Genomic DNA, 27,141 nt, shown 5'->3' with positions numbered 1-27,141 from the left:
AAACCTAAGTAAGACTTACTTTAAGAACATTTTTGTCATGGCACTTGTAAGCCCTAAGCCTTAATGGCATCAGAATTGAAATAAAATGTTTTGTGTGAATAAAATTCTACATATAGGCTATACATAATTCAATCAATCATAAATCTTTACTGCATCTTTATTTTCAATATGATTCTTCTGAAAACATTTCTGAGGCTAATAACAAACTTTAAGAGTTCAATTTGTCTAATGAATATAGAGAAATAAATAATATATGTGAACTCGGAGCACATTCTGTTTTTAAAACCGTAATGATCTGACAATCTGAGGCAGAGCCACACGTTGAAACAGGCCACAGTGTGCCTTAGATGTCTCAGGATGATTTGAGCATGTGAAGAAAGTTTAAAAGGAGTCCTGTTTCTTCTAAAAATAGCAACCACATAGATCTTGTAACCTCCAACCCGCGAGTCTTTTTCCTCTGCTGCCACTGAGTGCTGACAGACCTGCAGGGCTGAGAGATGTGACAAAAAGCCTGCAAAAATCGGACTGGGATTGAACTGGGACTTCTGAATAACGGTTGATAATTAATACTCAGAATTATAATTATTACAGTGTTCTTAAAAGTGGATTAAGAGGCCTGAAAACAATTGGGATCTCTGTTTGTAAGCGTTGCCTCACTCAGCATTTGGACGGTTTCAAGTCAGTCCAAGTGAAGGATGAGGAGTAACTTTTAGGCTTCATCTTTGCAGGTTTTAAAAGGTAAGAACCTCACACACTTCAAATAAATTTCTGAACACAAACATGCAACAGAAAAGACTATTTCTTTGGTGGGAAGTAGTTCCAAGGAAAACTGCTCGCAGTGAGGTTTATTGAAAATCCACACCCCAACAGCACATTGTTTCTGGACAAAAACAGATTCCTGTGGTCTTTAAAAGCTCACAAATGTAGCTCACTTCACCTCCATTGTACTGAGGCCGCGACACTAATCTTTGGGGACAGCTATTGCAAAGCATATACTGTAGTCCTGTTCTCTTCTTGTGTCAACCTTTTGAAACAGACTTAAAGTAGACTGTGGTATCATATGGCATTCTATCCCTGTTTGTAGGCTCATTCTCTGTCTATAACCTGGTGCATTTTTATCTTATTTCTATCATAATCAAGTGGGTTTTGTTTTTTACGTTTATTCTATGTCTTATTTATGTGAACCCCTTTGTGCATGTAATTCCTTTCTTGTTGTACTATTATTATTATGAAATTTGTTCAAGTTGATTTACCAGCTCAATTATGCCACTGTGGTTATTTCTATGCATTTATTTAAAAAGAGCTCTATGTCATGTTAAAAAGATGAAGAGTTGTTAGGGTAGTCTACAATCTGCTGCTCCACACCTTCATTAGAAAACTTTTCTAGTGTGCAGTAAGCTCAGAGAAAAGAGACTTTGAGCAAATGCTGCACCTGATGCTGTCAACTTTTATTCTGGTTGCAGTGATTGAAGAGATCTTGTTTTACATAACACTGGTATTAGTCTACATCATGTGCAACAGATAACCCACCTCATAAACTTACCGTGCTTACTGGCTCTTTGGAGATTTTTTTGCTCTAATACATAGTTTTTAGCACAGTTTCCCCGCTGAAACTACCTAATAAATCTAAGAACCGCAAACTCAACCAGCCCACGGTTCATATTTTAGACTTTTACCCTCCAACTGTTGCCAGTGACATCGCAATATAAGTCAAAAGGCAACACCTCGCCATCATACAAGCAGAAAATGCGCAGGCTGCATGTGAATGGGATGACGCATAGCTCTGCAAAGGCAAACTGAATGAGAGCAACAGCAAGATGGTGTGCACCATGCAGCTCCAGCTCCTGCTTTAAAACCACCACCACCACGTCGACAGCACAGCTCCACACAACCGACTGCGCTCGCGGATCGGAGCTCGTCTTCATCTCGGCGGTAACACACTGACTCTGAAACAGCCACCACCACCACCACAACAACAACAACCGTCCACGGTGTGAATCGGCGCTGTAACGGGGGGAGCGCTCCTCTCTCGCTGTGTATCCTGTTGATTCTGGCTGCCAAGCGTTCAGAGGAGCACAGCTCGTCCGTCAGTAAGGGGGAAGACAAAAAACCCTCAGACAAGAAAACCCTGGTCGCGCCAACCACACCGGATGGCATTTCTCTCGGGGTTTGTGCGCACATAAGACGGTTAAGTGTCTTGACCTCTGTTTTTTTTTCTTCCTTTTTCTTTCCCAACGTTGATTATTGAAGACCTCTGGGAGAGAAAAAACCTGCTCTACATTTCAAAGATTTTTTTCTTTTTGCTTCTCTCCTTTTGTCACAGTAGAAGCAGGTCGTGATTTTTTTTTGCATGCAACATAACGGGATTCGTGGTGGGAACGTTTCCTTTCATCAATGTGCATTGATGTAGCAGAAAACGTGGAGGAGATAAGGTGGGTTAAAGCGTACACACACACACACACACACACACACACACACACACACACACACACACACACACACACACACACAGGCTGATTCTTGGTGTTTACTGGAACCATCTGGGCTCTTTGTCGTGTGAGTGTGTTCACAGAGCATCAGTAGTTTGGCTGCTTTCATTGATATCCAATGGATAAACACCTTCCCTTCCCCGAGTAGCTCCCACGGTCCCATTGTCTCTGTGCATGGCCCTGGCTGCTTGTTGTGTTATGAAAGGGAACATTTTGATGAATGTTTCTCTCTCTCCCTCTCTTTCCCAGAAGCCTTATCTCAGCACCTGGAACCTCTGGCAAGGATTTCATTGAGGACAGTCTGCGATTGAAAGGATTTCGATTCTTGTCTAAATCGGGAATTACACATCCAAACTGGGATCTATGAGCGGAAAAGTGGCGAAGCCTAAAGAAGACAAGGATGCTTCCAAGGGTAAGAGGCGAGCCTTGCCTTGCACAGACTGCTTCACCCCGAAAAGCACAGGGTTTTTCTTTTGTTTTTTTTTACGCGACCATGCGCCCATTCATTCACTATACATGGTGCTCAAATCACCCTTTGAGGTTAGACTGGAAACAATAGCAGCCACTGGATGGTGAGCCATTCCCAGCATGGTGCATGTGGGTATTTGCTTGTTATGAGATCTAAGATTGCTACTGTAGGCCTGTATGTGCTGCACGATGTGTCGTTTGGAGATCACATGCTTTACTCTCATCTACTTGGTGATCGCCAAAAGCACAGACAATATAGACAAACGCGGAGAATCAATATGTTGCAGGCCAGCAGGCTACAGTGTCACAGACTGTGTGCAAAAACGGTGTTGCCATTAAAAGTAACGATAAGGTTGAAATGATGACAGTGATAGCCCATTGTGTCCCTGGCATCCTGTTGAAATGTCCCTTTGTGTTTCTCGCTCGCACCTTATCCGCATATACTGATCCGCACATTCTCATCACTACACATCTGTACAGCCGCGGAGCCTTTTCGGGATCTCTTAGCTTGAGCTTATGGCGTGGAAAACAAAATAATAATAATAATAAGAAAATAAAATGAGGTCCTTTCCCTTTCAGAATAAAGCAAGTAAACTGCCTATCCATTGCCATGGACACGGAGCGGAGACGGGGTTGCCAGAGAAACCTGGCGGGACTAATCATTGTAACCGCTCCATCTGCACCGGGGATGTGCACGACACTTTACGCACCGGCACACACATTACTGCACCTTTATCCCGGTGCTCGTTTTTCTTTCCTCCTTCATATTAAACAATTAGAATTATTAATAAACGAATCACATGCCGCTGGTTAACAATGACGCAGTTTTATTGCGTCATTAAATTTGTTTCTAGATGCATGAGCCAATGAAACTGCTTTCACCCTCAAATAGCAGCCTGTTGTCTATAGCCTTTATTGGAATCAGGATTCTATTCCCTAAAGATATTTTTATGGTGTTATGGTTTATATAGTAAGCTGCATTTACACTGTGGCAGCCTTACTGTTAATTTACAGTACAGCGATTCAATTGGGTCTCCTTGTTGTCAGGTTCTGGCTCTGTTTAAGGTGCTCACAACAAATCAATAAACCTAATTGGCTTATTTTGGCAGCTGCTACAAGTGATGAGGTGGCCTGTTGTTACTAAAAGGGTACATACAGTAATGGTGGCACACTGGAGACCCGCACTCAACAAAGCCCTGTGTGTGAAAACTTCTCCTTAGTTGTTCTTTACATTTATTCATTTATAGGCCATGTAAGTTATTATCCTTCTGAATTACAAGCAGCTTAAAGGCAACATGTGAATGTATAATGAATTACTGTCACAAGAATATTATTTATTTATATCACAGGCTACTATACTGAAGAGTATTTTGTACATGGCGTCTGACAAATAAAGGTGACAAAACTAATGTATAAACCTAAAGCAAAACAAAACACCAGTTACTGGACAGCCCTGTGTGTTGTGCTGACAATAGAGTGAGCAAAATATGCTCAAAAGAATTGATTTCAAGATTAACCTCCACAGCAACTTTCCCTCCCGTCTCCCGAAGGAAATCGATAGCATGTGTGAATGGCTGACTCATTTAAAGCCCTAGGGCAGCCACATCTCCAAAACTCTCAGATGAGATAAAAAAAACATCTTCACCTTTACCAAGAATGCTCAACAAAGCGTGGTCTAGTTTTATAAATGCACTGCCAAAAGCCAAAAGCTACTCTTACAATATTAGGAGGAAAAACAAAACTGCAGTTCACTATCTGCATCACTGAGAGGGTCACTTGGTGCCAGCTGCCCTCCAAGAGAGAGTTGAATGGCACCAGAGTAGGGAATTGCACGCAAGAAAATCAGCAATGACCCTGCCAACATTGGCAATTTTCAGGGAAACAGTCCATTAAAGCCGGAACCACCTGCCATCTCCAGTTTTTTTTTCTTTCAACAAGCTGTTGGCCCACAGGAGCTCCTGACTGCCCTGCTTTTACAGAACAGAAGTGATACCCCCGTTTCCTCTCATCTCCTCATCGTTTTGAAAATACTTTTTTTGGATCCAGAGTGTCTCAGCTAGCACTGCTTATTTACCAGCCTGCTAAAATTACATATGAATGTAATCATCATTATATTGGTTTTTGTCTACTTATTAATTAGGCTTTCAGTTACTTCATATTGAGTTCTCTGAAAATGTACACCCAACTAAAGCTGATCTCTGATCAACATAAACCCCAACTACAACATATCTTGAAATCTTGAACTTTAATGAAGTTCTTTGACACAAGAATGTATTGGTTAGACACAGCTGATAGGGACAAGCAGAATAGAAATTGGATAGATGGAAAGAAAACTCTCCCAGGAGTGACTTCCCTCTAAATAAAATTATATCAAATTAATATATTTTCTCTGTGGTGTTCCCAGGATAAATCATATCCAAAACTGACGTGCCATTAAAACTGTGCAGCTCAGGACAAAATTACTTTTCGTCATTTCAGTGACAGGGTGTTTTCTTTTGCTTCACAAGCATGAGTTTTGTGACAGTAATCTGTTCTCTCCTCTGTGGCTCAGTCGGGAAGGCCATAGTTCATCCTGTTGCAGCGCATGTGAAAACAGAAAGTATGCAGAGACACAGAGAGGGGGAGAGAGACACGGTGGGGTGGAAGGAGGTGGTGTGTCGCGGAGCTCAAGTATCAACACCAGTGAATCACGTTGTGTTAGTTTCCCCCTGTCCTTGTGAAGCTAAGTTGTGCAGACAAAGTGATGTGTCAAAGCATGACGTGCACACTCTCTCAGCTTTACAACTTTCCAGAGACCGAAAACTCAGATGAGCTCCTGTTGTGCATCAGTTATGCAGACATTTCCACCTTAAGTGTTTATCCAATAATCTTACATTTTCAGTTTAAGAAAGTCAACATGAATAGTTCCATTATCACTTTTGCTGTATGTACTTCTTGCAGTTTGTCCCTAAATGCCACATTCATGTGAGCAAAGATGACTGCACTTCTGTCACTCTCCTCACACTCCATCTCAAGGCAGTGTATTGATAGACTCCCCTCTCGGGTGTGAGTGTCAGCCGTGGATTCACGCCCCCCCCTACATTGCAGGTCCGAGCAGAGCAGAAAGCATAAGTCTTGCATATTTGCAGGCAGATTAATTCAGCGCGAGGCCAGCCACAGAACTGAATCAATAGATGCCCAGAGATGAGTTTGGAGCTGCTTTATTAATCACAATGCAGGCAGCTCGTTCTCCACAATACTGACACCTGCTCTAATCTTATCGGCAGAGCCACATGCTGTCTACAGTTTCGTTAAAATCTTTCGATTTAATAATAGCATGTGGTTACGAGAGAATTTGGCCATTGTTTAATTTTTCTGAGATGTCATATGTAGTTAATACCTGTAGCTTGTAATTGTAACCTCTCTCTTTCAAACATTCAGAAAGAAATCTGCAGCACAAGTGCTTATACTTTGCTGGAATGTAAGAAGTAAAGTTACTGATGTGAAAAAAATATCTGTACAATATTAAAATACATTGAAAGTGGTTTTGTGGTAAAAGTTACTAAGTCTCTGCTTGTATGCATCCCACAGTGCATACATTGACAGGTTACTGCGATACATACCACAGTGTTGTGCTGTGTGTGAGCTCAACTGGTAGTGCAGGAGATTTTCATGTGGGGGTCCTCAAATTCTAATCCCTGCATTTGGAAAATGATTCCAAATAAATCTTGAACCCAGCAAGCTCAGGATTGGGTGCTACTTGACAGGGTCAGCTTAAAATTAGTTTCTTAGTAGATACTATTACAAAATTCAGTTCAGACTTTTTGAATTTAAATCCTCCTATAATCTAAGCAGTGCATGTTTTGGACTGCCACTAGTCACAATGACTATCAAGGTATTCAAGCACAAATAAAATGTTGTCTTTAAGTGAAGATCTAACAAAAAATAACACACCATTCAAAAAAAGGTCACAGTACTCAATTCCAGTGCAAGTAATTTATATATTTCCAACAATATATTAAACACTAAAACAGCTTGCTACATATAAACACGGGGGTTTGTGAGGACATGTTCTTTTGGAAATATTTGTGGTGTCAGGGTGGTGGAGTTGTTCGCTGTCAGATGATTTCCTGATACTGACGCAGATCCGGCCACACTGCCTGGAGGAAACTGGTTCACCTCGCATCAGAGATCTGCCACTCTCCATCGCTGACTTGCACGCTGATCGCTGTTTGGGAATGATGAGCGCCCCTCTCTTCAATTCCTGTGTCAGCTTAGGTTTCTGAGTGACACGGGGTGCCCTGTGACCAGTGCATCGGCTTCTGCTTCCTGGATTCGGTGCAGTTTGTTTCTTGGAGAAGAAAGTTGTGTTGTTTTAAGTATTCCAGCCTCATTGTTGAAGTTGGTTGTGCCAAGGTTTGAAGTGGTTAGTTGATCAATTAGTGGTGAAATATGTCTGCCAGCATGTCCAAGCGAAAATGCCTTTTTCATCCTCTTAATTTCTCTTGACTTTGAAATGGAATCACGCTCTGTCTTACGTCATCACTGCCAGAAGTGTTCTGCCCCTAAAATCTCTAAATACCTGACTGCTCTGGTGCATTAGTCAGCTTGCTGCTGGTAATCCACAGAGCTGCATGTCTTCTGAGGTGAATGGCTTTATGAGCAGTCCCCACAGTGCCTACTGGAACACGGCTGCCTCTGGTTGTAATTTGCCAGGCCACAGAACCAGTGAAAACATGCCACTGGTTCCCTGTATTTCTTTACCCCCCCCCTTCCCCTTGATATGGAAATACTCCTCTTGGTAGACATTAAGTTGCTCCTGTCGTTTGGCTTCCTCTCTAAATATTGTCACTCACGGGCAAAGGGTTTTAATCCTCATTAACAAAAAGGCCATGAATGTTAAAACATCTGGCTCTCTGCTGAATCGCACTGCTGTTTCGCAAACATCGGAATACACAGACACAGCACAGTGTAATCTCACAACCAGCCATCTAAAAATGTGTTTTCAAGTGTGCATTAGTGACACTGTAGCTGTGAGGGACAAGGAATTTAGTTTTGACATTAATAGTACTAAAATCATTTTCTCTCTATGGCCTGCTTCAGATTCATCTGTGGCTCACTGATGTTGAACATTGTTCAAGATAATAATTTGATGTCACCTGAATTCAGTCATCAAAATAGTGATGCAGGGCTTTCCACAAAGATATGGAGTAGCCCACCAGTGGTAGAAAGTAGCTTTGAATCAGAGGCTAGTGGTCGTAAAATGTGCATGCAAATTGTAACTTTTTAATCAAAACTTTTCTTATTAAATGCAAAAATTAATATAATAGAGTATCTGGCCAGACTTGAATGAGTAGTCAGCCTTTTGGCTGGCGACCAACACTTACGGAAAGCTCTGGTGCAGATCTGAACTCTGACAAATAGGTATGGGATTATCTACTACCTGTGGATTTTGGATTATTGCAATTTTACTTTCAGAAATGTCCTCTATGCTACATTAGTTAATCTCATCTAAAGATAATCCCCGTAATTGTGGTTATGTGTGTCCAACTGCCTTGATAAAAATAAATGAAGTCTCTCCACAGAGTGGGATGACTGTGCTTTTCACTGCATATTCCAAACTGTGTCACATAAGGCTTTGCACTGACATCAGCTATATAGGACATACTAACTCTTTCCTATAAATTCTAATCCATAGAAGCAGAGTTGAGGTTAGCAGTCTTCATCTGGTGCAGGGACGAGGAAGGAGGACATGACAGTTTTTCCAATGGCTTATCTGCTAAGTTGATGAATATCTTTATCTGCTTCTTTCCACTAAAGAGCTTGAAAGAGAGAGAAAGAAAAACTGACATTTTGTGGTTTCTTATTTTACACTCATTGTATGGGGGAGATGACAAAAAGGCAAAATCAATTCATCACCATATATAATACCTTTGTCTGGCGTGTGACAATCCAACTCTGGGTGCTAATGGGCTCACCGCAGATCAAATGCTGTTAGCCCATCTGAGATGAGGGAAAGTGCTCATCTGTTCAACACTGAGTCATTTGTCTGTAAGCCTTCACACCACCCTGAGCTTGCTTTCAGATTGTATACAGTATGTGCCACATGCACTTCTACAGGAGCAGAATACCACAGATGTCTTCTTCATTTATCTTCAGAAGCAATAAAGGCGTCACTGAAGGACTGAAAAAAATATTTTTGTAAAGGTTGTTGTACTATACATGCAAGTCCTTCAAAAAATTTGGCAAAAACATAGAAGTGAAACTTACGCTTTCCATGCACAGCAGCCGTATATGTATGTGCCTGCAGAGAGAGGTTTTGAGGGCACAGAAGCAATTACGGTATTCCAAGGTCACTGTAGAAGCCATGAATTCCTGTCGTCATCCAAGACAACCTGCACAGAGTGTGGTGGGACCGAAGCACCCTAGAGCAGAATTATTGTGAGTTAAGGATTGAAGAGAGGGGCATTTTCTGGACCCACCGTCACCAGCGAAATACTCCTGAGCAGAAGTCAAGGTTTTATGGCCTGCTGGATTCTATATTTTAAATCATGCTCAGGATTAATAGTTGCTCTGAACATGAACTAATTAAAGTTGGTGAAAATTATAAAGGGGATTAAGACTAGGAAAGAAAGGGAGGCGATAAGGCTGGTCCAGTGGTAATAAACAGGAGCTACAGGCTGGAACAGCGCAGGGATTGGAGGAAGCGTCTGACTGGCCAGCAGGCCTCTGTACCGCTTATGGTGAGGGCAAATGATTGCCTCTGGTTTGAGCAGAATGCAGATTAGTGATTGGCCATTTCTTTTTTAAACAGTATTTTATTATGAACATCTTAATCTGTATCATTTAAGGTTTACAACATTTTCTTCTCACCCCTACATATACATACATAGATATACATATATACGTGTAAACATACCAAAAACTGAGGAACAATAAAGTAAAAATAGTAAAGTAAATAATATACATACATTTATACACATATATACAAACACATAGTCCTACATATGCGTACACATAGCATAGTACAGTGAAAAGGAGTGAATAAGATACACAGTAGCAGTCACACATTATAGTTCACATACATTATGGGTTAAAAGATTCTGTGGGATTTGGGAAGTTACAAATACAATGCCGTAGGATGGACCAGCCAAACGAGCCAAGTCAAAATATTATTTTGAATGGTCACAGGATACAGGCTGTAAATTGTTGAAATGAGAGATGAGTGGTTGCCAATATAAAAAGAACTTGTCAACAGACCCTCTGGTTGTCAATTTGATTTTTTTTCCAGGTGTAAAAAAGACCTGTATATCCTGTAACCAGGATGTAGTTAGTGGGGAGATGTCTGATTTAGGATGTCCAGTGTAGGAGTATTTTTCGCCAGGCAATTAAAGAGGCAAAACCAATTATTCTAGTTTGTTTGACAGATAGACCTGCATCCCCCATGATTGGCAGTTTCTTAACTTTGAGGCTGTAGCGATGATTCACCAGCAAACCATCATCTCTCCTCTGCACACAAGCAGAGAATAGTTAACAGGATTACCCGCTTCTTGCTCTTCCCCAATCCTGCAGCTCATTTCGCAAGCAAGTTACAAACTGGGCCTCACATCAGCTTGCATCAGTGTTCCACCTCAGCAGATCTCGCTGCCTATGAGAAGAAACATCAATGTGGAAAGTCCTGATCTGACCTGATGGATTGGTAGGATGGAGAAGATAATCCATTGTTTGATGCAACCTATGGTGCTTTGGGTATGCCAAATGTCAAAAACTCAAAAAGTCGGGCGACTGTGCTGTACTATTTCTTAAAACACAACACTGTGTGTGTGAGTGAAGTGTGAGGCAGCACGAACAGACTAGCAGCCAGCGGTTTCAGTTAATGATATCCATACTGACAGCGAGGAGTGAGCAGAGCAGGTTTGGGCTTAAAGATATAGTTGTTTTGCATTTCTTTTAAGGACATTGGGCTGTTGCACCGTGTCTCTAAAGTGCTGCTGTTTGCTGCTGTTGACTGATAACTGCATTTGAATTTCTGTATTCTGTTTGTGTTGCAGATAAAAAGATAAACTGTCCAAATCCTGTCTCCGTGGATATTAAACTAAACACAATGGGACACTGTACAAAATATTAGTGGAAACTATTAAAGGGAAGATGGAATGGAAGCTACATTTTCTTACAGCAGAGCTATTCAGTTGTCAGCTATATTTTAGATAACCTGGAATGGGTTGGAGTCATTATCAGCACTTCTGGACAACTGCATTTTGGATGAGAAATCAGGTTTTGTGGAAATGGAAATGTGTGCATTGAACAAATTTGCAGATCAGTGCAAATGGAGGGAGTAGTGTGATGTTAATAGTGTTTTTACCAGGAACACAATCCTTTTCCGAACTTTTACCAAGTGTTTGGTTTTAGTTGCCAAAACTCAACCTCACCTTAAAGGACTAGTGTGTAGGATTTACCAATAGAACACCATTAGAGGTGCCATCTAACGGTGTAGTTGCAGATTGCAACTCTCTTGCTTCACCCTCCGCTTCCAAGCGCAAAGGACAAACTACGATGGCCACCAAACGCATGAAAAACGTGAACAGCCCAATCTAGAGCCAGTTTTTAGAAACATGACGTCCTCCACTTATACGATACCTTGGGTCGCCTAGGTGTCGTATAAATCATTAGTGTAGGAGATATAGTTGAACGCTGGAACCAGCTGGTGAGCTGTGTGGATGAGAGGATGTAGTTGCTGTATGGGCAGGAGTTGGGTAGCGCAAGCAGGAGTAAGCAATTTCAGTCGTTACTCATTAATTAAGACCTTGACAGACCGTCCTATCTTCACCAAGCTGCGTGTGCTCTGGAGGTTAATACTATTGACCGTATTGATCTCTGGGTCACTCACTCAAAATAGCTGTTTCATTAGAATGAAGATATGGACACAGTCTCTAGAGTGAAGGCTGAGGATGCAGGAAATAGAGTATGTTTGTTCGAGCTTCCAGGTGTGTTGACTGAGGGGTAGGAGGGGTCAACACAAACTATATTGGTGTGGATTAGATCTCTAATGAAGATAGACATAATCACTAACATCTTTAGAGACAGCTGAAAATAGTTACTTATATATAGATACTTCAGAGGGGACAAAAGAAATAACTGCCCCTAATATAAAGTCATACATACGTACTATAGATTCACATCTTTGGGCCACATTTAACATCTGGAATGACTGAGGCACTTAGTATTGGCTTCTTCGGAGCTGGAATATGAAAGATGATATATAGCAGAAAGCCATTACCACCATTCCTCAGAGTAAGCTGATTCATTCAGATAAGAACAGAGGATGGAGAAATATTCAACAGGGATAAGAAGATAAAAGAAAATACAGATAAAATGGTGGACGGTTAAAATCACAATATATGAAACCCAAAAGTCGTAAATGTCCACCTCTCAAATGAAATGTGGGTGTGTGCCTTTATTTGCGTGTATGTGTTAATTCCAGTCATATTTTAGTACTCACTGTGTGAAAATGATGAAGCAAGTGTTAAATGTGAGTGGGCCTTCTGTTTCGAAGATGTGAGAAAGAATGGGGAAGAAAGACATTGTTAAGATGACTGCTAAATATAGCAGCAATCCCTCACTGGTCCCTGAAGCCAATTTTACACAGTCTGGAGCAGTGAACATCATGGCTGTGCCTGCCTCCTTCTCATCAGGGAGACATCATTTACATAATGAGACGCTGCCACGGCAACAAAGCCCCCAATAAGCACAGGAGTAGTCAGTCATGGGGGGTGGATACCAAGGTGCCTTCCTAACATGCGCTGCAGGCCGCAGCGTTGTGAACAAACACACACACAATCATACGCTCTGAGCCCGAGAGGGAGAGTCCATGTGGAGAGACACGCTTGATTAGAAAATAAAGGGTGGCAAGGCAGCAGTAAATGGGGGAGGTGTCCTCTGGGCTGGTGTTGGTGGAAGTGTGTGTTTGTGTGAGTGGTGGGCATTGTAAACATGCACATTACACTGAGTTTATCTGTGGTTTGGTGTTTTTGATACCTGATGTGTGTCAATGTTCAATAGATTGCAATAGCATGTGTGATCAATAGCTGTAAAAGCGCCAAAGCATGTAATACACATGTCCGTCCATTGTGGCAGTGTCACGATTTCAACACGTGCTAATTCTGCAATCAAGTTAGCAATAATAAATATGCAACATCCGGTTACACATTCAAAACAAAGCGCAGTGTGGTTAGGTTCAAGCAACAAAACTACCTGCTTAGATTAAGGCAGTCGTAAGTTACATTACTAGAGCTGCCCCCTTATAGTTGTCTTAATTGTTAGTCCAAGCCTTAGTTGACCCACTTAACATTAGTTGGATAGTCGCAGAAAAATGTGTATCAGGTGATTGTTGCAACATGGACGTTTTCTCGTCTAACACTTATCGGTGCACTGTTGCATATGTTATATAACTATACTAGCTGTTGCCACTAGCTAGTTAGCAGTCCTATAAGCGATCTCCAACATAAGGAACTGAAACTTTAATCCTATCATTTTAATACCCATCGTCGTTTCGACAATGTTCCACCAAAAATTTTTCGTATCCATCAAATGTGTATCCAGACGACAGTAGAACTGTTTACCTACAGCTTGTATTTCCTCATTTCTAGTAGGCCCACCTCAATGGGATGAGGCATCTACGCAGTCATAAAACAAAAACACTGTTCTGCAGTGCTTTTAGCTTTAACTTAAGATATACTTAAACATCTCTGCAGATTTACACAAAGAGCTGTAGCGATGCTAACTTCTACAATCTGCCCAGAGAAGCATGTTCCAGTCTTAACACAGAGTCAGAACAACAAACATACTTTCATTTACACACATCTCTAATAGAAACTATAGAATGAAAAATATAAATGACCTCACAGAATCCCATTTGTATGAGCTGTGTTTGCAATCAGTACTTGATACAGTATGTTCAAAATGGTTGAAAGCACACATGGGTGCTATAGTTCTTGACCTCATAGTCCGTAGACGTCTAGCTAGACTGCAGTGTGAATCCTACCTGACAAACTTTTCTTTTTTGTTTTGTCACATGTCATGAGGGACTTTCTGTGGTGAATGATCACATCATTTTCAATGTAATTAGAGGAGACAAGTCTCTGCCTACACTGCAGTACAGAGAGAGAAAGATAACGAGATGGAGAGAGAAGCAAAGGGACAAAGAGAGGGAGTGTGAGAGGGAGTGAGAGAGATGGCAGTCAGTGATCTAACAGTAATCCATAACAGCAGAACTGGCTACCGTAAAGAAGACGAACAGTCCTGTAGGCGAGATGAAAAGGTTACATGCAATAACGATAAAAGGCTTCAGCTTAGCTTAAAGGTTACAGTGGAAAGTTTAGACAGGCACAATGTTAAATTGTTTAAATTCATATATTTACTCTGGCCACTAATACCTTCAATAGTAATCCTAGCTGTTTCACTTGTTATTCTAGTTTGCTTATATTCCACTCCCCAGAAAGTAGTGTATTTCAAGAAAGAGGAGATGAGCTTCAGTACCCCAGGTCTAAATAAAGTACTGCTTAATACTCAGCCAATCTTTGTATTTCTGACCTTTATGCCATGTCCCTGCGCTTGATGCTCTGGAACCAAGTGGTCAGTTGTTCTCCCTGCGGCCTTACACAATAGATGCATTCTTTACTTATCTTCTTTTTTCTTCAAATCTTTGTTGTACTATTTATAGCTCAAAGACCTTTGTATCACAGCAACATGTCTGACAGTCAAGAAATATACAGCAACCACCAAACAGCGAGTCTGAGACGGCTCTTGTTTTTGCATTGTTGGTCCGTGTATAAATGTCTATATGTGTGTGTCTGTGTGTTTTCTGTTCGTCTGCCAGTGTATTCTTAGGATTTTGCAGGGATCTCTTTGTATTTGGCGCTTCTCTGTAGATCAGAATGGAAGGCATCTGGTGTTTGTTTATAGCCCAGATTAGGTTTTTTTTCGTGTTTGTATTGTGATAGTCTTCTGTGTGCTGCATTGTACATATATAGACCTATATACGGCATGTGTGTAGAGTGTGTGTATGTGGTAGAATTTGCTGCTTTTCTCTGTTTTATATAATTGTACATTGAATATCTGGGTTTGGGCCCACAAAATAAACAATTTGAGGAGGTCACCTTTGATGGGCTTTTTTCACTATTTTTGGTGGATTAGTCAGCGAATTGGGAAATAATTGTTAGATTAATCCATAATAGAATAATAGTGGCAGCCCAAGTGTTCGTGTATTGCTATGGTTTCCTGTCCTCTCTCTCTCTACAGGGACGCTGTACTATCTGCTTTGCTGCAGAGTGTGTATCAATCTACAAAATAATATGCTGTAATCTTAGCCACATTCAGTTTCATGCACGTAGAATGTAACACATTCACACTGGAGCATTAATAATTTAGGAAATGTGAACATCTGTAGACACTCACATGCTCTGACACAGTGCCTCTTAGTTACAGTACATGCCTTCATGCTCATTTCACCAATGAAAACACGCACATCCTCGTAAAAGGTAGACATTTGATATTTAAGTACGATTTATGATACCAAGTGTTGGGCAGGCCTCTAACAGTATCAATCCAGCGAATGTTATTACTTCCATAAACAGTTTTATGGGATGATTTTAAGTTAGTGTGTCTGCTAAGAAACTGTATTTGGACTCTGTGAGCATTTTTGGTGGAATGAACAGAATGTGTTGTTAACACTGTGTGGAGGCAGTCCTCACACTTGCTCTAAAATCAGTCATCACACCCATTAAAAAAACTCTTGCATGGCTCCTTAGCTGGTAGACACAGGAAAGTGAAAAATTATGTTAAAAAATTCTTATTTTTGTCTGTCGGCTGGATGAATGTTGTGTATTTTCTTGAACCATTGGCGTTTGAGACCTTTCTATAACAAGCTTGTTCCATCCTCCACCCATCCCCCAACCAGTCCTTTTTGGCACAAATTAAAAAAGGCTGTAAAGTCTTAAAAAAGCAGATGCTTTACTATAGTAGTAGATTTTCAAATGTATTCATTCATTATTTGATTCATTCATTAATTCATTCATTGATTCATTCATTGATTTATTCATTGATTCTAAGGGACGCTCATGTTCAGAGTAAGTCCCAGTGCAGCGACCAATTCTGGAGATTCAGGACGTGTGATGCCTGCTTACAACATGCTATTCTATAAATGCACGGTCTCCATCAGCTAAATGTGTTGGGTGATTGTGTATAGGATGTGTGTTTGTGTGGGTGGGTGGGTGGTTGCTCAGGGGCTCCACGCTGCAAAGCTCTGAGGGACAGATGGCTGCTCAGTCTCATCTGAGTTTCTCTACCGGTCTCTTGCACTTGGCTCTGGGGCTCTATCCTGTCTTGGCTGGGGCATCACAGTAATACCCACCCTCCCATACAGTACATATACAAATACACACACACACACACACACACACGCACACACACACACACACACACACACACACACACACACACACAGTATCTGAGTATATTTTACCCTGCAGGCTAACCAAGCTGCCTGCTCTGCGATAACCACTAACCCTGCTGCAGCAAGTGATCTGACCCATGCTGGAATCCAAACCAACACGCTAATCGCTGCGACAGGCTACTGGCTCAGCTGTTTTTTTCATTAAACTTAATGGCACCGCTTTTCAAGCATATGAAAGCCTATGGGATTTACATTGACATGAATTTAACTTAAAAACATCAACATTATGAGTTGCAGTATAGTACTGTATGTGGATTATGTTTTTTGTTAATTAATATGCCAGTGCACTTCATTCTCTTAGATAAGGTTTTTTTTTTCAAAGCCAGCCAAAATCGAGACTAAAGAAATCTAAATCCAACCATGTCCTACCTTTTTTTAAGCTTATTTTTGTTTATATTGACGAATTGGCACCAATAAAAGTCTTCTGTATTCCGTACTATTAAAAGTATAGCTTTTAATAGATCGTGTTTGCAGTGTACCTGTGTATTTATAGACATCCATCACTGGATTATTTTGTTGATAAAGACAAGTTGATGATTCTCAGGCAAGTTCTGCGTCTTTTTTCTATGATTTCTCAGCAAGTGTATGGCTCCTTTGTTGGCAATGGATCAGGGATAATGATATCCTCAGAGAGAGTAAGTTAACTGAATCTAAAAATATGTGTATCTCGTCTGTATGTTCAGATTTGACCTTAATTGTCTCTGTGAACTGTGTGTCATAACCACTACTGCTGCCTATACCTGCTGACCGTGTTGATGAGCAGGCCAAATCTTTAAAAGTTTTTAGAACATCTTGCGCCTGCTACTTTCACCTTATGCACTTTCCTCACTGTTTAAAACCCTCCTTTTTTTTATGTCTCGTCTCCTATTGCTACTATATCTTCACTATATTTTCATAAGTACTAAAAGCCCAAATATTCTTTTCTCACATGCAACTGAACTGTGACCTTTGTAAATGTTTAGGAATATGGATTAGTGTCTTTAAGGCAGCATTACTTTTATACACTCTATAATTTCTCTTCTGAGTTTGCTATTCTCAGATAAATTTACCGCTGTGAACTGTGTGGTAGAAGGCAGTCCTAGTCCCTGATTGCATAATTAGCCACTACCTTAATAATTAGGCACTAATTATCAGCAGCATGCAAGCACAAATTGAATGAAAGACGCAGTGCAAATTTTCCCTTCGTAAATCTGGCCCTAGTGATCTACAATTTACAGTGTAGGGGCAGTGGAATGGTCAGAAAATGGTTAATATATCCCCATCCTCTCCTCATGGTAGATTTGATGATTGCTGCTCCAACTCTACTCATCTTGTTCTGAATAAAACTGAAAAACCTTGGCAGACTGAGTACATATTTGCATGTGTGTGTGCAGGTGTGTAAGGGTGCAGGAGTTTTTCTATTCAATCATCTCCGTGTTTGCTCTCTTTTGTAGAAGATTTTGAGACAGATAAAAAGCTGGGAGTGTACAGGAAGCACAACGCTTTTCTCTCTTTGCTCTTAACAGTCTGAGCATGAACGCGCTCACAAAAGTACAGACACAGGCTGTTAATACTCAGGAGTATATGGGTCGTCAATGCAGGTGCTGATCTTCTCAGTCCCTCAGATTCCCAATGTAAAAGCAAATTATATTGTTTGCAGAAGTGACTTGCACATAAAAGTTATCCGTGTGTACACATGCTCAGTATAGATGAATATCATATGATTGTAAGCTCATGAACATCACGGTATAAACAGTTGCATCACCCGTTGCCTTGTTGACACCACATCCAGGAGAAAACTAACAATATAGTAAACCTCAGCCACAACCATTGTGCCCTCCCCTGTAAATGTGAAATCCAAATCTAGCCCAGACATAATTACAGTGCTGGTGATGTTATGTTTCTCACCCGCTTTTCCAAACTATTTTGAACTGAACTTATTAAAGCTGTGCTGCCACTAATTAAGTTGTTTGTCTTTGCAAAGCGGTCTCCGCCTGCCCACTGCTGCTTACTAATGAGTAGTTGTGTCACGGCACCCTGCCTCCTGATTGAAGGGGAGATGAAAGCAGGAAAGTGGAGCAAAAATGACCCGATGGTGGTAGATTTTCTAACAGGTAGTGCTGAGGCTGTCGTACACGTCGCTGAATGTTGCCAGTTTGGGCTTGTTAACAGGCAGTTGTGTGGGTGCTCTGAAGGTATCCGTGGAGGTTATAGACAACACAGGTTTTTTTTTAATTGAGAGGCACAGAGATTGAAGGAAAACTGAGTTATGATGTTGCACACTCTAGTCTCATTCATTAAAATTATACAACTAGAAGTAAGAAAAAGTATTCTGGTAGTGTGATACTCAAAACTGTTCTTTTTTTAAACTACCCAACACTCAAACCCTATAAGCTTGAAAAGTGTCTTCAAAAAGTGAATCATTTACTTCTTTGAGAACAACAACAGCTGTTAGAATGCTTTCACATAGCAGCAGATTTTCCCTATGGAAAAATTATCACAACATAATAAAATGTTCATAAAACCTCATATAGCACTCCTGCAGCATAATCCACGTCTTCACTGTCCATCTGTATGCTCAGTATGCTGCAAAGACTTTTTGTTTTGCCAAAAAGTGGCTACATACTGGTGGGGCTTGAGGAGGCCAATAAAGTGGCTCTAAAGCAGTATATTTACTCATATTTTGGCAAAACAATGACTGGAACATATTGCACACACAGATGGACAATGGAAAAGTAGATTATGTTGCAGAAGTGGTTTTAGAAGTTTCTATGGACTTTCTTCTGCTTTAAAACTAGTCAACATTGGACTATAACCAACTGAATGAAAGAAACAGCTACAGTTCCTTATGAAGGACGAAAAAAAAAAAAATCACATTTAATGCTGGTTTCACAGCTGTTATGGGTTCAACTGAAAGTCTACCCAGAGTCAGGGATATCTATAATCTATCACCGTTTTGGGTGAAGAAACACTTTGAAGCACAAGTCTGGTATCAGCATGTATAGACTATATTCAGTGTGGTTAGAATTTATTGGACCTAACAGTCATCAAAATCTGCTAGGGGTACATACACAGTTATGTGCCCTTTCTGTCAGTTTCTGCAGCATATTACTTGTTACTTGAGTGCTTGCATTGTTGTTTGCGATAGATGGGGATGTTAAAAATGACAACAAGTGCAAAGGACAGTTGAAGGAAGTAAGCCATAGTCCTCTAATAGGTACCATATCCCTGCTGGCTACATAATAATAATAATAATAATACATTAAATTATTAGAGGCGCCTCTCTGGGCACTCGAGGACACCGTACAACACAAAAAAAAAAAAAAAAACAGCAAGAAATAAGAAACAGATAAGAAAAGACAATGTAGATGGTTAAGTGGGGTAGGCAGTTCTGAATAGGTGAGTTTTTAATCTTGATTTGAAGAGTGTGAGAGAGTCCAGGTTCCTCAGGTCCGGTGGGAGTGAGTTCCAGAGTTGGGGGGCAGAGCGACTGAAAGCCCTGCTCCCCATGGTGATGAGGCGGGCGGGAGGGACAGAGAGGTGGACAGAGGAGGCAGATCTGAGGGAACGGGAAGGGTTGGCGATGTGGAGGAGTTCGGACAGATAAGGAGGGGAAAGGTTGTGGATGGCCTTGAACGTAAACAGGAGGATTTTGAAGTCAATGCGGAGTTTTACCGGGAGCCAGTGGAGTTGCTGTAGAACAGGGGTGATGTGGTGGATGGAGGGGGTTCTGGTGATTATTCGAGCTGCAGAGTTCTGAACCAGTTGAAGTTTATGGAGGTATTTGTGAGGTAGACCGAAGAGAAGGGAGTTGCAGTAGTCGATGCGGGAGGTGACAAGGCTGTGTACAAGGATGGCAGTGGAGTGGGGAGAAAGGGAGGGGCGGAGTCGATTAATATTGCGTAGGTGGAAATATGCAGACCGGGTGATGTTATTGATATGCGATTGGAAAGATAATGTGCTGTCGAGGATGACACCCAGACTCTTAACCTGGGGGGAAGGGGAGACAGAGGAGTGGTCGATGGTGAGTGAAAAACTGTTAGCTTTTGAGAGGGTTGATTTAGTGCCAATAAAAAGAAATTCGGTTTTATCACTGTTGAGTTTGAGGAAGTTGGAGGAGAACCAGGATTTGAGCTCGGTGAAGCAGTCAGTGAGGGAGGAAGGTGGGAGAGTGGAATTTGGTTTGCTGGAGAGGTAGAGCTGGGTGTCATCCGCGTAGCAATGAAAGTTGATGTTATATTTACGGAAGATATTGCCAAGGGGAAGGAGGTAGATGATGAAGAGAAGTGGCCCCAGGACAGAGCCCTGGGGCACGCCAGTGGTGACGGGGGACTGGTGGGAACTGAAGGATTGGAGTTGGATGAACTGAGTGCGGCCTGAGAGGTAGGAATTAAACCAGTCGAGGGCTGTGTGTGAAATACCAATGGAGATTAATCTGTTGAGGAGGATAGTGTGAGAGATGGTGTCGAAGGCCGCACTCAGATCGAGGAGGATGAGAATAGTGAGTAAACCAGAGTCGGCTGCCAGGAGGAGGTCGTTTGTGATTTTGATTAGTGCAGATTCAGTGCTGTGGAGGGGGCGGAAACCAGATTGGAATTGTTCGTACAAGTTGTTATGGGTTAGATGAGAATGAATTTGGGAAGCAACAGTTTTTTCGAGGATTTTGGAGAGGAAAGGTAGATTGGAGATGGGACGAAGATTATTGTTATTGTTAGGATCAGCACCAGGTTTTTTCAATATTGGAGTGATGGCAGCAGTTTTGAAGAGTGCAGGAACAATTCCAGTGGAGAGTGAGGAATGGATGATGGCAGAGATGAGGGGGGAGGAGAGAAGGGAGGCAGGCTTTCACCAGAACTGTGGGGAGGGGATCTAGCTGGCAGGTGGAGGGCTTGGACTTTAAGATGAGGTCTGAGATATCTGAGTCAGAGGGGAGCTGAAAGAAAGAAAGTGAGTGAGAAGTCAGACAGGGTTCTGGAGAGGTGCTGTGGGAGGAGCTTGGGCCTAGGTGCAGGTGGATCTGATGAATTTTCTGATTGAAAAAGGACATCAGGGAGTTACAGAAAGCAGTTGAGTACAGGTGGGGAGGGAGAGAGGCCGGGGGTCTGAGAATATTGTTGAGAAGAGAAAACAGAGACTTGGAATTGCCTTCGTTCGAACAGATTATGCCAGAGTAGTAGTTGAGTTTGGTTTGAGAAATAGTGCTAATATAGAGTCAACATGTGTTGACTCTATATTACAGCAGTGGAAAGTGAAGTCCTAGCTTGTATTTTGAAAGATCAGTGTTTTGGACCCTTAACTCAGACCGTGTAAGAGAAAGCCCTCAGAGGCAGGGGTTGTGTGAGCTAGTATAAACCTAATGGCTTTCCCATCTGCTGTGTCTGGGCTGTGTTGCGCTGTTGGTGGGGCCCTATGCTCTTGCGTGTCATCTAATACATAACATGGAAGGAGAATGACAGCAGTCAGGTAATTTTAGCTTATTCTGTAGACACTACTGGAAACAAGGTGTGAGTGTGTGCAAGTCTGATTGAGTCCATGATCATAGTATATAAAAACTGTGCGTGTGTATGTATGGTATGCAAGTGAGTACCTAAATTAACAGTTGCATGCAGATGCATTTGTGTTGTAGCATGAATATTCTAGCATAAATGAAGTCACAGCGTGTGGTAACATGCAGAATAATCTACACACGCTCAGTCTCATTCAAGGCACAGCATCACCTTGAAGATTACTACAAATGAAATAACAGGATTTCAAACAATCATTTCCACATCATCAGATTCTTGTTAGTGTAAAATATATTCTACCTTTGAATGTTGAATAGAAGGTTTTGTGACCTACCTTTAAGACTGTTTTAAATAGCTAAAGCCCACAAGATAAAATTTTCACACGTGAGTAGCACCCACTTACTGCACACAGCTGCATGATTATCCTCCTTTGTGAGCCGTGTGCCTGATAATGTATGTATGTACAAAGTTGGCATGGCTGAGACCCATGCATGCGGTCTTGCAAGGTAACTTCATGTGACTCTTCTGGCTGGAGGGTTACTCTCTGCCTCTCTCTCGCTCTCCCCTCTTCTCTCTGTCTCTCCTACTTTGAAGTGTGCTGTGCTGTGGGATGCTGTCTGACACAGCAGCAGTCTGAATGCTGATGAATGTCTGCACAGATAACCTGCAACTGATCTCACTGCCTGTCTCTCCTCAAATTTAACTCCTGTGCAGCCAGCCAAGTTAAAAAAAAGGAATGCATCCCTATTTACAGCATTACCAGGGTGATTGAGAGTTATACACATTTACATTGTCGTTACATTCATGTTGTTTTAGAATCACTCAAAACTACTTCTAGCAGTACTCCCTTTTAGAAAGAATTTAAATCATTCTGCCTGTCCACTTTCTCTTTTATCACTTCCACTTCAACTTTCCTCTCCTAACATTGAACTCAGAAAAACACGCCACTCAACTCCTCCTCTTCCTCCCTCAATGACACTTAGATTTCATGTTGTCAAATTTTATGTCACTCTAATGGGCTGGCCAACGGTTCCCAGGCCAGAAGTTTTACAGTGGTCCGTCTGTGCTGTCTGCATTGGGGCTGCAGTAAAATTAAAACTGAAGTAAAAGTTGAACATCAAAATAATTCATGAAGAGAAACACAAAGAGCTATGTGATTAGATAGTCTTTTTCCAATAATATAAAAACTATACCTGCTCCATGCCTATGTACTCGCAGGAGAGGCTCTACAGCATAGATGAATTGGGCTGTCATTCATCAGAGACCTGTGTCTATTACCTGTAACCCACCTACACACACACACACACACACACACACACACACACACACACACACACACCTCACCTCTGTGTTACCCCATTCCACCCCCGTCTATTGTCTTCTGGGATTCTCTCATCTTCAGGCTTCACTAACTTGTCCTGATGTTTTGCACTCTGCTTGATCCGAACACATTCATCAGGTAGTCACATGCTTCCCTGTGACATCACTCCATGACTGTTGCCTAAACCAAATTTTTTTTTATCTAATTATGTGCGTGCACATGCAACATGATGTCCATTTATATGCAATCAGTGCATGTGGAGCAACAGTGACAGCAGCAACACAAGGGTGTAGATCCCAGGGTGCACAGGGAGTGCTTGAGGAAATGTAAGCAGCTTAAGCAGTCCATGATGTTGTCATCTCTTCTCAGCTGAGCTCCCAAAATAACAGGCCCTCTGGGTACAGACTGGCAGAGCTGAGCAGGGGACAGTCAACAGACAGACCCAGAACAACCCGGCCCAGATTAGACCAGATCAGACTAGCCCAGTTACTCAGTCCATTTAAGCTCAAACTGGTCAATTTAACCTTGAAAAGGAAAAGATATTCCAGAGGACTGTGCCTTTACATGGTATGACAATCCACATCTTCTCTACCCAGAAACCTGCACCGCTCAGCCCATTTCATGAAAGCCTGAATTCAGCAATTTCCCATGAAGCTCTGCCTTTTGCCCACATGTTGGACAATTGACTCTAATGAGCATGCTCTCTGCCTGAGCGTAGTGTGACTGGTGAGGTGGTCGTGGTGCTGGTGGCAGGGGAGGTAGGATTAACGTGTCTGTCTCACTTACACACAAACACACCAAATAGGCCCCATTAAGTGGCTAAGTGTGTCGGAGAAGGAGGGCCTTTACACTTCCACTGAGACAGCAGACAGAGAAAAGTGTTTAAGTCTCCTTGCTGCCCCCCTTTCTCCCATCTAGGTCATAATGTAGGCTATAGGCTAGCCTGTGTATATCCTAAGTATGGTAACACAGAGCGTACATGCCTGTAAATGGGGGATCAGAATGGTGTGTTTCTCTGTCACCAGCATATATGATGCAGCTCATGTAGAGCCTGAGTGCTTGTGTTAATCATGTACGGTTGTGGATGTATATGACTATGTATGGTGTGTTACGTTCGAGCATCTTTGTCGCCTCTGATGTAGCACTGTAGGAGATGAGGATGAGCTCATTTTCACCTTTCATTGAATTATTCATAAGTGAGAGTTAAACTGTATGGAGCTGACAATAAGCTATTTCTGGAAAAGTCACATTTGAATATGAAAAAAAAAAAAATAGAAACCTCTCTCAGATATATTGCCATGTTTTTGTGCGTATTTTTTATTTGACAAATGTAAAAAAAAATATATATATATATATATATATATATATATATATATATATATATATAGGCAGGGGGACCTGAAATGTCAAGGGTTTGAAAAAGGGTCTTTTTTTTTATTATGGTCCTTGTTGCCAGTTTTGTGAGGCAGTCACTGATGTTCTGAGTTAACCTGCACATATCTCTCTCATTTCTGCAGTAGACAGTGAAAAATACATACCGAGTGTGTGATCATGGATTCAGGTGAGGACAGGAGGCCTGATCATATCCATCATCTCTCTAATTCTGTGTCTTTCATGGAGAAGGACATAAAGTACAGCAATGTAGGAAGAAGATGAGACAAAGCAATTGATGCACAATTCCAGCTGCATATGAAGCCTTGTGACTATAATGCACAAAGTCATTGGTTGTGATTGCTGACAGGCTTAAGGCATATATATTCTCAAAATATATTTCCCTTCCATCTTTGAATAGCAAATAGTTACAATGAATGAAAGATTTTATTTTTTAAAAGTATTTTTTGGGCCTTTTTGATAGTGACAGTAATTGCTGCAATCTCATTAGCTCACTCTGGCCTGTTGTAAAATTCAGCTCTCTTGGTGACACCAGTCAAAGTCCACTATCCATTTTAGTTGTCAAACTCAAGGTTGTGGTCAGTTTGTTGCAATCTGCAGAACCAGATTTATTTAAGGCATTGATTGGTCGCTATAGCTGTCATTGTGCACTCAGCCTTGAAATGCCATGTTCACAGTTTGGCTCCTACAGAGTGTCATTACACCTGTTTACGGTACAGTTCAGGGGGCAGGGCACTGAGTAGGCTGGGAGGCATGCTGAGGATGGATGAAATGATGTTGTGTTGACTGGCCCTGTAGTGTTTGCCTTATCTTATGTGGTTATGGTGCCTTTTTCAGGGTGACCCCTGAGGTGCTGGTGTGTGACAGGTGCAGGGATAAAGAAGTGGGTTCTACGACTTCAGAAAAGGAATAGGGTCCTCGGGGTTACAAGCCTGACTGTGCTATATTTAGATCTCTTTTACTGCCAAAGGTCAGTTGTTTATATGAAATATGACCTTTTTAAAGAATGTACTCTTCAAATCTGAATTTGGAATCGGTGCAGTAGATAGAGCGATGATAATTTCATATATATTTTTTGTCTAATTTGCATTCACCAAAATACTTATTTTCCCATTATACAGCAATCTTGGTCTATTTGTCTTTTCAGCATGTCTTCCTCAGTGCAATAACTACAGGTATCTTTGCCTTTATTTTTGTCTCTGTCTGTCTGTCTGTCTGTCTGTCTGTCTGTCTGTCTGTCAGTCCTCTTCCTACTCAGAATGGTGCTATCCTGAAAGACACCTCACATCAGCTCTCGCTGCTTTACCCACAATCCCCTGTGGATAGTAAAACTGCAGCAGCAAAGGTCATGGAAAACCACTGCCGCTCCCTTTGTTGATTAGTTTTCCTAACCTACACTATTAAGTCTTGCTGTTAAGCTTACCCTGCTATGTGGTACACGCTATATCATAGAGTAACAATCCACAAAACCCTAACTTTCAGGTTTTTCTAGTGAAAGCCAAGTGACTGACATTGCAAACTAGACAGAAAGAAAGGCTCACTGTGTAGAATGGCTACTTGACCCTAATGGCTTTTTGACGGACCCTGGGTATCAGAGTTATGCTGGAAAAGTTCAGTTAAGGGAATTGCGCTGGACCAGAGGTGCTTTATGTACTGAACTACGTTCCCTCTGGGTTTTATGGCCTCAAGCCATAATGGAGTGTTTGTGGTTAGGTCAAATGAAGGACAAAGGCTAATCCAGTCTGAATTAGATTTAAACCTGATAGACTGTGGAGAAAGCACCAGATGTAAGTCTGTGAGCATGATGTGTACAGTTGTATGCTCCTCCATATGTGTCGCCAGTGGTAGTGGGTACATGTTTGCTGGTCTAGTGCTTTGACATTAATAAGGGCTGTGATGTCCAGCCTATAGGGAACAGCAGAAAAACAACAACCTCGAACCAAAACAATTTAATGGATCTATGACCCCAGACTGCCGGCAGACATCTGTAATGTGAAAGTGCAACACCTGGCCTTATGTCTCACCTTTTTAAATTATATTATTTAATCATCTGATTAAGTTAAATATTAAATTTCTGCACACTTTTAAGGGTATTTCAAATAAATAGTCAATGTCAGTCTTTAAAATACAACTAAATAATATTATTTATCCACTAATCCAATAATTAATTATAATATAGAAAACCTTTTGGTTGTATGCCATTGATTTTTTTTATACTGAGGTCAAGATGAACCTTCCCAGCTACAGTCACACGGCATAATAATAAAAAAGACCATTGTATGAGGCCACAAAGGTTGTTTTTGAAACCTTTAAAAAAAAGAGGCATAGCCTGACCATCATGGACCTGGAGGGGATATCGACTTCCACTGATCTGCATAATATGTCATGGATGAGGTCAAATTCTGGCTGTCAATCAAGACAAGAACATGCAGTCATTGCTGAAATTAATCATCAAATATGATGTGAGCCATGCAGCGTGATTTCAAATGCTGCACTCCT

At 41.4% G+C, this 27,141-nt stretch overlaps 1 protein-coding gene across 4 annotated transcripts in view; it reads left to right on the top strand.

Annotated features, from left to right (window-relative positions):
• The first annotated feature begins 470 nt into the window (after positions 1-470).
• The window catches only part of fgf13a (fibroblast growth factor 13a), a 94,748-nt gene continuing 68,077 nt past the window's right edge, over positions 471-27,141 (top strand). For 2 of the 4 annotated variants that reach the window (XM_051421045.1, XM_051421041.1), the window contains exons 1-2: positions 1,787-2,432; positions 2,739-2,901. In XM_051421045.1, coding sequence (XP_051277005.1) covers positions 2,853-2,901 — 49 coding nt within the window. In that variant the 5' untranslated portion in view covers positions 1,787-2,432; positions 2,739-2,852. Of the gene's footprint in view, positions 739-1,786; positions 2,433-2,538; positions 2,557-2,738; positions 2,902-27,141 lie in introns of those variants that run through there. The other 2 variants (XM_051421042.1, XM_051421043.1) reach the window with 2 other exon arrangements.

This window comes from Dicentrarchus labrax, unplaced genomic scaffold, assembly GCF_905237075.1.
Source record: "Dicentrarchus labrax unplaced genomic scaffold, dlabrax2021, whole genome shotgun sequence".
Taxonomy (NCBI): Eukaryota; Metazoa; Chordata; class Actinopteri; family Moronidae; genus Dicentrarchus; species Dicentrarchus labrax.
Note: the sequence above shows the minus strand (reverse complement) of the source record. Positions and strands in the feature narration are given on the sequence as shown.